Source organism: Peromyscus maniculatus, chromosome 6, assembly GCF_049852395.1.
Source record: "Peromyscus maniculatus bairdii isolate BWxNUB_F1_BW_parent chromosome 6, HU_Pman_BW_mat_3.1, whole genome shotgun sequence".
Classification (NCBI taxonomy): Eukaryota; Metazoa; Chordata; class Mammalia; order Rodentia; family Cricetidae; genus Peromyscus; species Peromyscus maniculatus.
The window spans coordinates 59,564,699-59,578,598 of record NC_134857.1 but is presented as its reverse complement, the minus strand read 5'-3'; the positions used below and the strand labels follow the sequence as shown (position 1 = coordinate 59,578,598).

The 13,900-nt window shown below is 40.8% G+C and overlaps 1 protein-coding gene across 11 annotated transcripts in view; it reads left to right on the top strand.

Moving 5' to 3' along the window:
• Positions 1 to 13,900, top strand: part of Rapgef2 (Rap guanine nucleotide exchange factor 2) — a 240,177-nt gene that overhangs the window by 169,164 nt on the left and 57,113 nt on the right. For all 11 annotated transcript variants that reach the window (XM_006981088.4, XM_015999584.3, XM_015999583.3 and 8 more), the window contains one exon: positions 11,033 to 11,164. In XM_006981088.4, the coding sequence (XP_006981150.1) occupies positions 11,033 to 11,164 (132 nt within the window). The remainder of the gene's footprint in view (positions 1 to 11,032; positions 11,165 to 13,900) is intronic.

The window sequence follows — 13,900 nt, the reverse complement described above, 5'->3', positions numbered from 1 at the left end:
TGGGTTTATACGCATACATGTATATATTTGATGAAGGTGGTGTGATTAAAACTGTTCCATTAGAGAGTAAGTGCTTTCTCTCTCTACATATAAAACTATTCATGGTATCACATGTTACGGGAGCCCAGTCACCATGGCTGTGAAGTCATTGCCACATCAGTTACTTTTCATTGTTGCTGAAGGCTGTTCTTACCACCGAGTGACAGTTTTCTCCTTTAATTATTTGTTTCCATCTACTAGCTGTTAGGTGCACAAAAGCATGGAGTCTGCTTTCCTTTTTGCTATAGTTAGCAAACCTGGCGTTCAGTAAATATTTGACTACATAATTAACTGAATAAGTAAATGGACTTTAGTGTTTGTTTAATCCAGATTGAGCATGATCCCATGGAGTGGTTGGTCTGAATGTTAATCAGACCTTTCTCCATAAGGAAGTTAAAGATTTTAAAAATTTCACTGTGTTAAATTTTCCATAGGTAGTTCATGAGGATAAGTATAGTTTTTATGAGTTCATATGTGCTATTTTATCAAACAAAACAAAATATGGTAGTTCGAATACAATGGAAGTCTATTATCCTTTGTGTAAAATCCAGTGCTCTTGACTGATGGGCATTTCCTGCCTTAAGTACTGATTGAGAGTTACTGGCCGACCTCCTTTAAAGCGTGTGGCTCTGCTGTATTGTTTTCAGCAGAGGTGCTCTCTCAGGGAAGGGAATAGATTCCAGAGGGTCTTTGGGGAAATCGTCATCAGTGTAGAAGTGTCAGGTGTACAAGTGGCGGAATCACTTCTGATGACTCATACCCCACAGACTTCAACACGTTACATGGTATCTCTGTAACCATCTGAGAAGATGGGAAGTGTTACCCAGGTGTCTGTCAGAAGACTGTGCTAGGGACTACCTAGCCACTCCAGCCATTGCATTGCACAGAGGCTTAAGTGTGTGTGTGTGTGTGTGTGTGTGTGTGTGTGTGTGTGTGTGTGTGTGTAAGAGCATGCTACAGCTTTTAAGTGGTTCAAAATTACCTACTAGTCAAGGCTTTCGTTAAGTTCAAACGAACTGCAGTTGGTTGGCTCAGAAATATTTGAAGTGAAAAATTACACCTACATGGAATATAGAAATATTTTTGAGGTTTTTTTTATTTCAGAAATAATGCATTGTAACTGTGTGTAACATCTGTGTTACATTAGTTACAAGTAATCTAGAGATGATGTAAAGTCTAGGAGAGGATGCACACAGTTCATACGCAAACATTATGCCATCTTAAACAGAGATTTGAGATGTTAGGGGAACACCTGTATTTATTTTTGTTCACAAGGAGGACAGCTTAGAGTCCTCCATAGAGCCCTTAAGAATCTTTCTCTTTGATTTTTTTAAGCTTTCTTTTCCCGAACTCCATACTCTACCGAGTATTTTTCATCTGGGATAACTAAGCACCGTTCCTCTGAGGCTCATCAAGCTTGCTGTGTAGTTGGTTCTAGAAGTGCCCTGCTGATAGTACCAGCAACTCCTCCCTCTTCAGGGATTACTGCTTCCATAGCAGCTATCATGGGAGAGCTGGAAAACAAGAGACTGAGCTCAGCTCAAGCTTGTTCTTTGTAGAACGTTATCGAATGTGTTACCTTTGCCCAGCCACATAGTTGTTGTGTTTTGTGTTTTGCTCCGTTACTAGCCTTTATACATAGTCACAGACATGCAGAGCCTCTTACCAGGGGGCTTTGGGCAAGCCATATGATGGGTTGAGCTTCTCTGTCTGCAGCAGTGAGGGGCAGCTCCTGGGCTTGTCATAGATGTTAGAACAGACAGTGCATTGCCTACTTGCTAGTGTATGCATCCAAAATAATGACGGTGAGTGTCATTAGCAATAAGAGAAAACATGCAAAGGAGTTAGCATGTGGTTTAAAGTAGGTGGCATGCTAACTAGGTGAACTTAAAAAAAAAGATCTATAGCATGTATGCATGTGTGAGTGGGCGTGCACACATGCCACAGTGAGTGTGCCACAGCCTGTGTGTAGAGGTTGGAGGACAGCCTTTCACAGTTCTCTGCTTCCATCCTGTTTGAGGTAGGGTCTCTCTTGTTTCTGCCACTGTACAGCTTGCTAGTGAGCTTCCTGCAGATTCTCCTGTCTCTGCCTCCCGTCTCACTCACCATAAGACAGACAAGTGTCACTGCATTGGGCTTTTTATGTGGCTTCTGAGGATGGAAGTGAAGTCATAGACTTTCATAGTGAGCGCTTTCAGCTGCTGATCTGTCTCCCCAGCCCACTGATGAATTTTAAGTCTCATGATTGCCAACAGTTGGCATGTATCTTTTTATGAAGCAAATTTGGAGTTTATTAAGAGGAGGTCTTCATGCAGATCTAAGTGTGGGGAGGAGAGGAAGAAAGAGGTGAGAGGGAAGGGAAGCAGATGAGGCACAGAGGCTTCTGGAGACAGTGACTTGACAGAGTTGCCATGCTTTCCATCAAAGATTCTTAGACCACACAATCCAGAGATATTTCGGAATTTCTCCACAGAATTTTTGGTTTTTTTTGCACAAGTATTTATAAGTGGACGAAAGTCAATGGGATTCTTCTGCAGTGTGTTAGCACCCCCCCCCCCCCATCTTCAGGTACATACGTGTAAAAGGCAAGGTTTTACTTCCACTAGAATTACCTGTCAGAAAGAATTTCTTTAATCTATCTCAAGGTGTTATTATTATTATTATTATGTTTTTATTTATGTAGGTAGCTTTTACCTTAAAAAAAAAATACTTGAACAAAATGTACTTTTCCAGTAAGGGACATAAAGCAAAAGTGACCCCTGCCCATGGGGCTGAGGGACAACATTGATATAAAGGACTTAAAGAAGTTTCACACAATTTCAGTGATGGTCCCTGGGTGTGTGGCCTAAAAAATGTAATTGTTGTATATTTCCATAAATATTTTAAAGATCAATTTAAAAAGAAAGCAGTAAATAATTACTACTGTGAAGAATATTTAATGAAAGTGAAATAAATGGAACCCACTGATGACACACAGCACTCCATCCTGTCTGGAAAACGTCTCAAAGATTTTGAACCCATTCGATGGCTCAGACTGGCTTTGTGACATCTGCGTCTCTGCCAGTCATGCTGGTGTGAAGTTTGGATGAATTTGTTTTGTGATGGGAGAACCTCTACCTTTTAACTTTTCTGTGTCTTAGTTTCTTCTATATTCCTGACTTCCTAAGAGTGTTGTCACAATTAATGAAATAATAAATGTGTATGTCATAACTTAGAAAGGTCCTGGCACGTAGTGTCTGGATACAGGCCGTCTTATTTCCTGAGTTTGAAAGAGCGGAATTTAGCCCTGCAGTTGAGGATATATGACACTTACGTTGAACCACACACTCTGACTCCACTGAAGAATTCTACTTTTCCGTTTGAGTAGAACTTCATTTAGATGGTCTGCTCCCCAATGTTTCATTTCAACATCCAATAGAAAGGACTTTCCCAAAGTATTTGCTTGAGAGTATCAATCTTTTATGACTAAGGCCTCTCTTCTATCAGTTTACTAATTTGTTTGCCTCTGGGATACCAGGCATGCTATTTGTGTTCAGATTACCCCCATCTCACAAATGTTGGTATTACGTTTTAGGAAAAGTTAGCCAATGGAGTGGGTGGGGATGTAGCTTTGTTGGTAGAGTGCTTGTCCAGCAGACATAAAGCCCTGGGATCCATCCCCAGAATGGCTTTACCACAATCTCAGAAGTCAGGTGGTAGGGGCATGAGCATCAGCAGTTAAAGGTCATCTTTGTTGCGTAGTGAGTTCAAGGCCAGCCTGGGCTGCACGAGAAGTTGTCAGAGAGAGAAAAGATTTGCCAAACAGTGTGAGCAATGAAGTTTCTACTTCTAAACTTGAGAAATGTATGAAGATGGCTTTTCTGCCTTGGGAGAAAGCTCCTGCATCCAGGTTAAGTGTCCTTTACCCTGAATACTTGGGACCAATAGTAAATTTGATTTGGGATTCTGTTAGGGGGAGTGAGATGGGGTGGGAATGTTTTCATATGTGCAATAAGATATCCTGGACCCAAGTCAAATTATGAGATTCATTCATATTTTATATGAGCTTTAAATAGCCTAAAAGTGTTTTTATACAATGTCTTTAGCACACCTGAATTGTGACTAAGATATTACATGAGGTCAGATGTTACATATTCTATCTGTAGTGCCAGGAGTGGCTTTATACAATGTCTTTAGCACACCTGAATTGTGACTAAGATATTACATGAGGTCAGATGTTACATATTCTATCTGTAGTGCCAGGAGTGGCCAATTTCAGATTTTCAGATTGGAGATACTCAACCTGTACCACATTTCAACATGTAATTCTAGCATGTAAAGGTTCATAGTTAGACAGAAAGCCATGTGGAATCCTTATGAACATTAGGCCATATCTTTATATAAAGAGTCCCTGTTAGAGCTTCTGAAGCACTGTAATATAGGAAAATAACAGAGAGCCTGGGATAGAACACAGGCCCTCTTCAACCTCCCCAGAGGTGTTCTATTCAGTCCATCCTGGAGGCAGCATCTGTGTGGCACAAATAAAGTTTTGTGGTTAAATGTATACGTCTGGGCAGACGTGGATGTAGGCATTTACAAACAAACATAGCAAGACTATACCCCGAAAGCACAGAGGAACTAAGATGTTAATCATTTTGAACGAAGCAGTGAGCTCCTCTACACAAACAGGATTTACTGAGATCTTTTACGTAGACTTTCGGGAGCCATAGAGTATTTGAGATAGTAGACTAATAGTGTTAGCTATGGCTGCGCCTAAGATGTTCTATTCGTAAGCAGAACGTTGATGAGCAGATCGGTAAAGAAGGAAGCAGTGAAGGTTTCATTATATGCTGTTCACTTCATAGAAGACACAAGTGTGCAGAAATGAACTAACTTGTCCATAGTCGCCTGACTTGAGAAGTTGGGGAACAGAGGGCTATCCATATGGGTCTAATGTTGGGCTTATGTCTGGTGTATATGGTAGGAGCTTAGAGAGTGCTTTAGTCTCATACATTGTTAGGGTTTGGCAGGTTTCTGTAGAAGAAAAGTTACAGTGTCTGAAATTTTTAGAAGAATCTAGAAGAAAAATCATATGCCTTATCATGCATGTAGGAAATGTTCTCTTCTTTGCATTATGTATGCGTGTGAGCAAAAGAAATTGACATTGTGGGCCTGGAGATGTGTGGGCAAGCACTTCCCTAGTACATTTGAGGTTCTGGATTCAAACCCCAGCACCACCACCACCACCACCACCACCACCACCACCACCACCACCACCACCACCACCACCACCACCCTGCCACTGCCGCCAAAAGGAGGAAAAAGAAAAGTAGTCTTATATTGTACAAAACTGTTTTCCTTTGTAGGAACTGATAATGAAGCATTCAAGGACAGATTTCTATCTAGGGCCTGGATAGAGCGAGCAGTTGTGGAATACTTAAATATTATTTCTGATGTACAATAGTGCTTAGTTTTCCTGGTATTCTTCAAGATGTTATCTGAAAAGTAAAAACTGATAACATAGACTGATCTTTAGTAGAAATAGGTCAAAGAGGCTTATGTGCACATAGTGAGGGAGGTGGGTTTGAATTTATTTTGTTTTTGGTGGTGCTGGGGTTGAACTTAAGCCAGGCAAGTGCTGTGACACTGAACTGCATCCAGCTCTCTCATTACTTTTTTTTTGGTGAGGAGGCGAGGAGGCTCACTAAATTGCCCAGGTTGGCTTTGCAATTTGCAATCACTCTGTAGCCAGGCAGGCTATGAATTTGTAACCTCAGCCTCGCCTCTAGAGAGTTGGGATTACAGGTCTATGCCAACAGGAACAACTAGAATTGCTTTTAAACCCTGAGTTCACATTGGAAGTGTTTTGTCTGTAGTTAAGCACTTTCTAAATTACTTTGTGTCAACACTGGTATCTAGCTTTAGATTTTGCCATAAGTACCGTGGTGCTGAGAAACAAATCTTGGTGATGTCTGTCTCTTCATTTGTCTCCTCGTAACACAGGCCCCCACGTAGTGAAGAATGAGCTGGGAGTGGTAGTGCTCACCTGAACCCCAGCATTCTTGAAGCTGAGGTAGTAGGATCTTAGATTGGAGGTCAGCTTGAGCTGTACTGTTAGGCTCTATCTCAGAAATCCAAACCTTAAAAAAAGTGATGGATGTATGAGAATATAATATCATACTTCCATACTTGTACTTCAAAGACAAACCTAGTGTAATGGCAGTTCTTCCTCTGGAGCTTAAAAAGGTGAGCGTAAAGAGTGTTCACAAAACTCCAGTGTTGATGAGGAGAATGGACACTTTGGGGTCAGCTCTCATTGATCTACTTGATATGAAGTTAGACTTTAGTCACTGATGATTGGTTCACCTGAGGTGGTGTTACTCGGGGGTAAGTTGCTTGGGAAGGCTGGATCAATCCCAGGTGTCTTCCAAGTCTTGTGCACTCTACTGAAAGAGTTCAGAAAATTATTGCCTAAACAAAATTCAGTTGGTGGTGATATATTTTGCATTTGTCCTAAGATGTGATCTGCATTGTGAAGTATGAAACTCATATCTGCTAATAGAATCCCAGACAATGCTTCCCAGCTGGATTGAAGGGCTGAGGCACTGTTGCTCAGCTAATCACCAGCCCAGGGGTTCTCCACAGAGAACGGGAAATGGAAGGAAGGCAACCCTTTAGTCTCCTGCACTGTCGCCAGCCTTAGGAACTCTACCAGTTGTACAGCGTCATAGTGATGTTTCATATGTTCTTAGTAGAGGATATTAACTAGTAATGTTGTAAATGCCATCTATTAAATTAGCAAGTCAGCAATGACCAAGTATACCTACTCACATGTAAGGTTTAAGTCCTCTAGAGCGCTTTTAAAGCTAGCTGTGGCCTTGTCCCTGTTTGTTCTCAATGAAATTAGAGATGCTCTTACACAGGGGGTGCCTAGGTTTCATGTAACTATGATTTGTTTTAGGTTTATGTTTATTTAATTGACACTTATATCTATGATTTAAACATACGTAATTTATTTCTGGTTTAAATATTCTTTAAAAATTTTTAAATCTATATGTGTGTTTTGCCTGCAGTGTTATGTTTGTGTACCATGTACATGCCTCGTGCCTGTGAAGGCCAGAAAAGGGTGTCAGATCCACTGGAACTAGAGTTACAGGAGGTTGTAAACCACCATGTGGGTGATGGAACTCAAACCCAGGCTCCCTGGAAGGCAGCCAGTGCTCTTAACCACTGAGCCATTTCTCCAGCCCCTGGTTTAAATATTCTGATTTCTTATTTATTTAGCAGTGCTTGTGGTTAAACTATAGTCTAGTCATTCATCTAATGATGGGCCATACAAATTGTTGTCTAAATGGGGTGTGGTGGTGCATGCCTGCAATCCCAGCATGCAGGAGGCAGAGTTAGGAGGATGAGTTCCAGGCCAGCCAGGGCTTTAGTGCAAGACCCTATCTCAAAGAAACACAAAGAAAGAAAACCAAAACCAACCAACCAAACTACCAAACAGGGAGGACAACAGCAAGCCCTACAGAAATCTCTTGTCGTATTGTCTTGGTGGACCAGGAGCCCAGATCTAGTATGATAAGAATTTCTGTGAGTTCAAGGCCAGCTTGTTTTACATATCAAATTCCGGGATAGCCAAAACTACATAGTAAGACCCTGTTTCAAAATAACAAAGAGGCAGGTGGATCTCTGTGAGTTCGATTCCAGCCTGGTATATACAGAGCAGGTTCCAGGACAGCCATGGCAGTTACACAGAGAAACCCTATCTCAAAAAAGCAAAGCAAAAAACCCAACCTAAAAAACAAAAATTTGTGGTCCACAGTAGTCAATTTTTAGGGCTTTAGGATTCTTGATCCATGAACAATTTGAGCAGTAATATATTCATATATATTACTGCAATATGTAACAGACTCTTTTGAATTGTATTACTCATGAATGTCTAGTAAGTATATTGGTGTTATGACTAAAATGTTGGCCAGTGAGACATCTCAGTAGGTAAAGGTGTTTGATTGCAACCTGACAGCCAGAGTTTGATCCCTGGGAACCACATGGTTGAAGAAGAGAGCCAGCTGATGCAAACTGCCCTCTGACCTCCACAGTGTGCAGTGTATAGTATAGGCACACACACATATATATGTGTAAACAATACTTAAGTTAAAAAAATTTAAAGATCCGAGTGTTTAAAATTTGTTAGCTTTCCTTTATTTATTTGTCTTAGTTAGATGATGATTGGGCATAGTTCCAGGTTCACAAAACCCCCTTATTTATTTATTTGTTTAACAGGACTTCTGACTTAAGGCTGAAGTCATGAGGCAATTCCTGTCACCATTTTAATCTGGAATTCCGTTCCACAGTGTGCACTAACAGCGTACAAGTCAGCACTAGGTCAGACTGGGAGCGGACTAAAATAGTGACTCTCGCTGTCAGAGTGTGCCTGTTTGGAAGATGTTAATTTAGACGCCCAGGGACTCTCCCCTGGGTTCTCTGGTATTGGGAAGCCTGGTTGGAGCATGGAGCTAGCACCTGTCATCCTCAGTACTTCCAGTACCCACATTTTGTTGTTTGGTTTGAGTCTTAAAAACTCATATTATCCCAGCAGCCTCTGTCTGCTTTTCTATCAGGCATGGTAGGGCCAAACCAATACTGTATCTCACAGGGACACCTTTTACAGCTTTTGCCTTCCTGTGACCTTGATCCATACCCATACTCAGTGAAATTTAAAATTGTGTTGTTATTATAGCAAAAGATTTTTAAGTTTCCTACACAGGGCATCTGTATTTCTGTTTCTAATTTTAGGAAATATTTAATTACCATTTGCTCTGAGTTTAGTACATCATTATCTTGTGCTCTTACCCACGGAACACAGATGGTGAGAAGGGTTAGTTAAAACTAGTGTGGGGATTTGGGGCATGGGTCAGTAGTGGAGGGGAGAGTCTGCCTGACATTAGCATAGGCTCAAGTTTGATCTCCAGCACTTAAAAAGAATGCATTGAAAAGATCGATTTAATTTCTTTTTCTGCTGCTCATTAACACTTGTCTCCATGACTTCTGGCGTAGCAGAGGTTGCGTTTTCGATTGGAGATGTCTTACTCAGCTCTGTAGTCCCTGCCCCTAGCTGAGCATCTGTCACAGTAGGGAAGCAGTAAACACTTGTTAAATGGAGCTGAATTGTTACAAGCAAAGCCCTTTCTCTTTTAGTCCACAGACTGTTGCTCTGGTCTCAGGGAACCACTTAGCTATGACCCTGAGGGGATGAGCAGACATGGGTGAGCCCACAGTAACCTGGGAAAGCTGGACAGGTCTCTCCTGTGGAGAGCCGAGCTCTGACCACTCCCAGCCCGCTTTGCAAACTGAAGACAGGTAGAAAGGGTTTCCAGGGAGGAACTATTGAAGAGAGGATTCCCGTGAGTTTTGAATAAATGATCGTTTAGTGAGGGAAAAATTCAGTAGGTAGCTGTAACTTCATTTGACATGGTTAATTTGAAAAATTCCATGTGGTCCATGTCAATCTGAATCCGATTTCTAAGTGATAATCACTAGATTTCGGTTACTTACTTTGCAGTTATAGGCATAGATTCTGAATGTAGGTGTACTTACATATCTGTCTAGCACCTATAGAGAAATGGTTATTCTCCTAGGTTGTATGTATTTCGCAGCATCTTCAGTGATCACACTTGTGAGATAGGTAATGTTTGCAACACTTTTATTCACCACTTCTCTGTTATCTATGAATGTAGGAGTTTTTATTTATCTGGCATCTAACTGCATGTTGTATAATAAACTCATGTTTAAGTCTTACATACTTGGTGTCTCATAAAGTTAAAAAATACTACTTGACAGTAGTGTTTAGTAATAGACTTGTAACTACTGTTAACCCTATATATGTAGGACAGAGATGGTTGACATCTAGGCAGGTCTGAATGAATGGAATGTAAATCCATTTTGCTTAAGACACCAAAGCTTATTGACTAAAGCCCAAGCATCTCCCTTGGAAGGCTTGTTCTACACTATGTGATAGCATTAGGTTTTTGGAGAGGGGATGAGGCTGTAGGGAGTGACTGGAAGGTCTCTAAGGCAAGCCTTTAGATTCTTACTAGCTAAATAGGACCAGTACGCAGCAGCAAAGAAAGAGTACTATTGGTGTCTTACCACACCAGCTAGCATCTGTTTTCCGATGCATTACTAGTCAGTACTCTTGGTGTATTGTATACAAATCTAGTGTGCAAACAAGGAGTGAGAGAGGGGGAGAGAGTTTGTATGTGTGTAGATAAGTGAATGTTGTCTGTAAACTCTTAAATTTCAAGTTCTTAGAAAGTATTTATCTTGCCGGGCGTGGTGGCGCACGCCTTTAATCCCAGCACTCGGGAGGCAGAGCCAGGCGGATCTCTGTGAGTTCGAGGCCAGCCTGGGCTACCAAGTGAGCTCCAGGAAAGGCGCAAAGCTACACAGAGAAACCCTGTCTCGAAAAACCAAAAAAAAAAAAAAAACCAAAAAAAAAAAAAAAAAAAGAAAGTATTTATCTCTTTCCATATAACCTCGTAAGTGGCAATATGATTCAGTGCTTCCAAGATGCTTGCTTTAAAAAAACAAAAAGTTTTAAAATATTATTTGTGCATGAATGAGCCAGAAGTCTGTTTCCTTAACTCTCTATCTAAAGTGTTGCTACAAAGTTGCATTGGTTGGCAATTGCTAATAAATAGAACTAGAGTAATTTGTTCATTTATTTGTTACTTGAAAAGTTTAGTTTACCAAATTAATGTTCATCCATGTGTCTTAATCACTTAACCCACCTATTTAGACGTCTAGTTTAATACTATCAAGGTTCATTGTATGCTCATAAACTTTAACATTTTGTGATTTGGGTTACTAGGACAATATTGAATAGTTTTTGAATCTGTAGGTGGAAGGATCTTTCCTAGTAATAGTTTTGGCTCAATGCTTTGCAGTAGGGTGTCTCTTTGAAGTTCTAAATTCAAATTATAAGCCCATTCTTTTTCTTCTGCTGCTTCCCTAGCTGCCTGCAGATTTCACAAAACTACACCTCACTGACAGCCTCCACCCACAGGTGACCCACGTTTCCTCCAGCCATTCAGGATGTAGCATCACCAGTGACTCTGGAAGCAGCAGTCTTTCTGATATTTACCAGGTAAGAAGGACTTTGTAGTCTCCTCTGCTTCAGGGAATTGGGGAATTCTTAAGAGATGGGAGCTCTAAAGTAGATGCATGTGCATACATTAGGGATGCATGCTATGTATATGAGGCATCGTTTATGTTTCACAGACTTTGCCATCCTGTGTGTACTTGAGGAGGTAGCTCTCCCACTGAAGTGTTCCCAGTTGGCAGAGAGTGTTAAGAGTGGTTGTGATGGAGTTGGTTCTTGTTACTCACAGTGTTTCATTTGTCTACAGACAGATTGCGGTATATATGTCTGACTCATAGCAAAATTATCATTTCATGGTCGTATCAGCACACAAAAAACCTTTTCCCTCAAAAATAGTTTATTTTGGAGCAGAATATGAATGCCCACGGCCTAAGGACACAGATTCAGGTTTCCCAGTTGTTACAGTGTAAAGGGTGTGAAAATCTGAGCATATGCAGATAATACACAGGCACACATAGTTGTATAGAAAAGTAGATATTGAAAAATATCAAAGATCGTACAGCTTTTTGTTTTGTTTGAGGTTGGCCTCAAACTCAGAGATCTCCCACCCGCCTCTGCCTCCTGAGTGCTGGGATTAAAGCCATGTACCACCATGCCTGGCTTCTAACAGTATTTCTGGGGGCGGAGGGGATCCATTGTTTCTTGTATTATCCATTGACTGTTATATGGATTAATTATATTTTAATTGATTAATTAATTATACTTTAATTTTTTTTCTTTAGAATCTGTTTTGGGAGGAAATCCTTACCAATGTCTATGTATATGACATTAAATTTTATAGCTTAATGAAACTTTTATCTTATGATTTCAGTGAATGCTGTTTTTATAAACAAATAACATTTTAAAGTTTTAAGAAACAATGTATGAACCCAAAGGTTTTTTTTTTTCAATAGTTTTTAAGAAATTCAGAGTATTCAAATTTCTAAAGTAGTATACATCTTTCAGGTCTTTTTATATATCACCAAAACACTTAAGTTTACATGTGGGCATTTTAATTAGCATGCCAAAAATAATTACTTTAGCATACAAAAAAAAAAGAATGAAAAAAATGGAAGTGGTCCCAGGTTTAATTGCATAGGTCTTCTTTGGGTCAGAGACTCACATGATAGAGTTACATGAAATCCAGGTGTGCCCAAGGAAAAAAGACACTTTACATATTTATCTCCTTAAGATATAGTAAGGCTCTGTAGCAGCAAAGATTGAAAGGTGATATTTGTCATATAGACTTAGGACAGTGTCTTCTGATATTGTTAAGAGCCATGGCTTTCTCGATGTTTTAATTTATACTGAGGCTAAATTATATTCTCCATACTTTGTGTGTGTGTGTGTGTGCGCGTGCATGCGTGCGTGCGTGCGCGTGTGTTTTAAAGCAGGTGTAATGCTTTTAATCCCAGCAGAGGCAAGTGGATCTCTGTGAATTCAGGACCAGCCTGGTTTATATGATGAGTACTAGGCCAGCTGCGACTATATGGTGAGACCTTGTCTCAAGAAAAAGAGAAAAGGAAAGAAAGAAAAGAAGTTCAGATCCTTGGGTCAGGAATCATCTGCCTGCCCAGTGGCAGTCTAGGGTATGGTTCCCTTCCTAAACCAGGCCTGCCCTTACCCGGGACTGGCAGCACTGGCCTACCCCCCACGGCCATTTCTCAGAATCTGTCCATCACCAGTGTGTGAGTGGCTACTCTTCATCTTGTCATTCATAAGTAGCTTCCCCATTTAGTCCCAGGCTGACCTCTTGAAGGCAGGGCAGTGGCTTAGTATATCCGTGGGATCAGCTGTCAGGATGCCGTCCCCTGAAAAGGGCACGTGTTGTCCCATCTGACCTTAGGAGTGATAAGTCTGAGATGTCTATCTTTGTGCTAGTCACATTTATCAAATACTAGGTAGATCTTCTGGCCAGAAAAACAGAAGCAAAGGATCCATGGATGTCATAAAACAAACCATGCTTAGCAGACAGATCAGGCAAGTGTCAAGCTCACCAGTAATGCTTCAGGGTGGACCCTGGCAAGAGCCCCGAGGAATGTTCATGGTGAGGAGACAGAGACACAGCTCCACATTGTCATCCAAGCAGCTTGAGGAATTAGCCTCCATGCTGAAATAAATTTTAGACCTAGCTGGTAGGAAAAGATATTTTAATAAACTTAAGCACAAGGGTTAAGAGAAAGAAAGGCTCTAAGAAGAAAATAGGGCGTACCCAAATGTGGGTGTGGCCTTACCAAGGGAAAACGGTCTTTATAAATGGGAGCTTTTAATATAGTAAGGAATCTTTTCTCTCCAACTTTATTTTAAAACAGGCCATAATAATCTTTCCTTTGTTAAAGAATGTTGCTGTCCTGGGAGATAAAGAGCGGAGAGGCAAGTTCAGAAAAAGATGGATTTCAGTGTGGGGCTGTCCTCAGACTGAACCGTTAGTTCAGATATAACTTCTAAATTCTGATTTTGATTTTCTGGGGGGAAATGTGTTGTATGGGTGTTTTGCACGCCTGTGTATGGCTGTGCACCATGTGCATGCAGTGCCTACAGAGGCCAGAAGAGGGCACCAGATACCCAGGAACTGAGTTAAAGACTGTTGCCCTGTGGGTTCTGGGAACTGAACCCAGGTTCTATGGAAAAGCAGCCAGTGCTCTTAACTGCTGAGCCATCTCTCCAGGCCCTCTATTTATTTCTAACATCTCCTTTTAACTTAGATGTAGTTTTATACTCATGTTAAATTTTATAAATTAC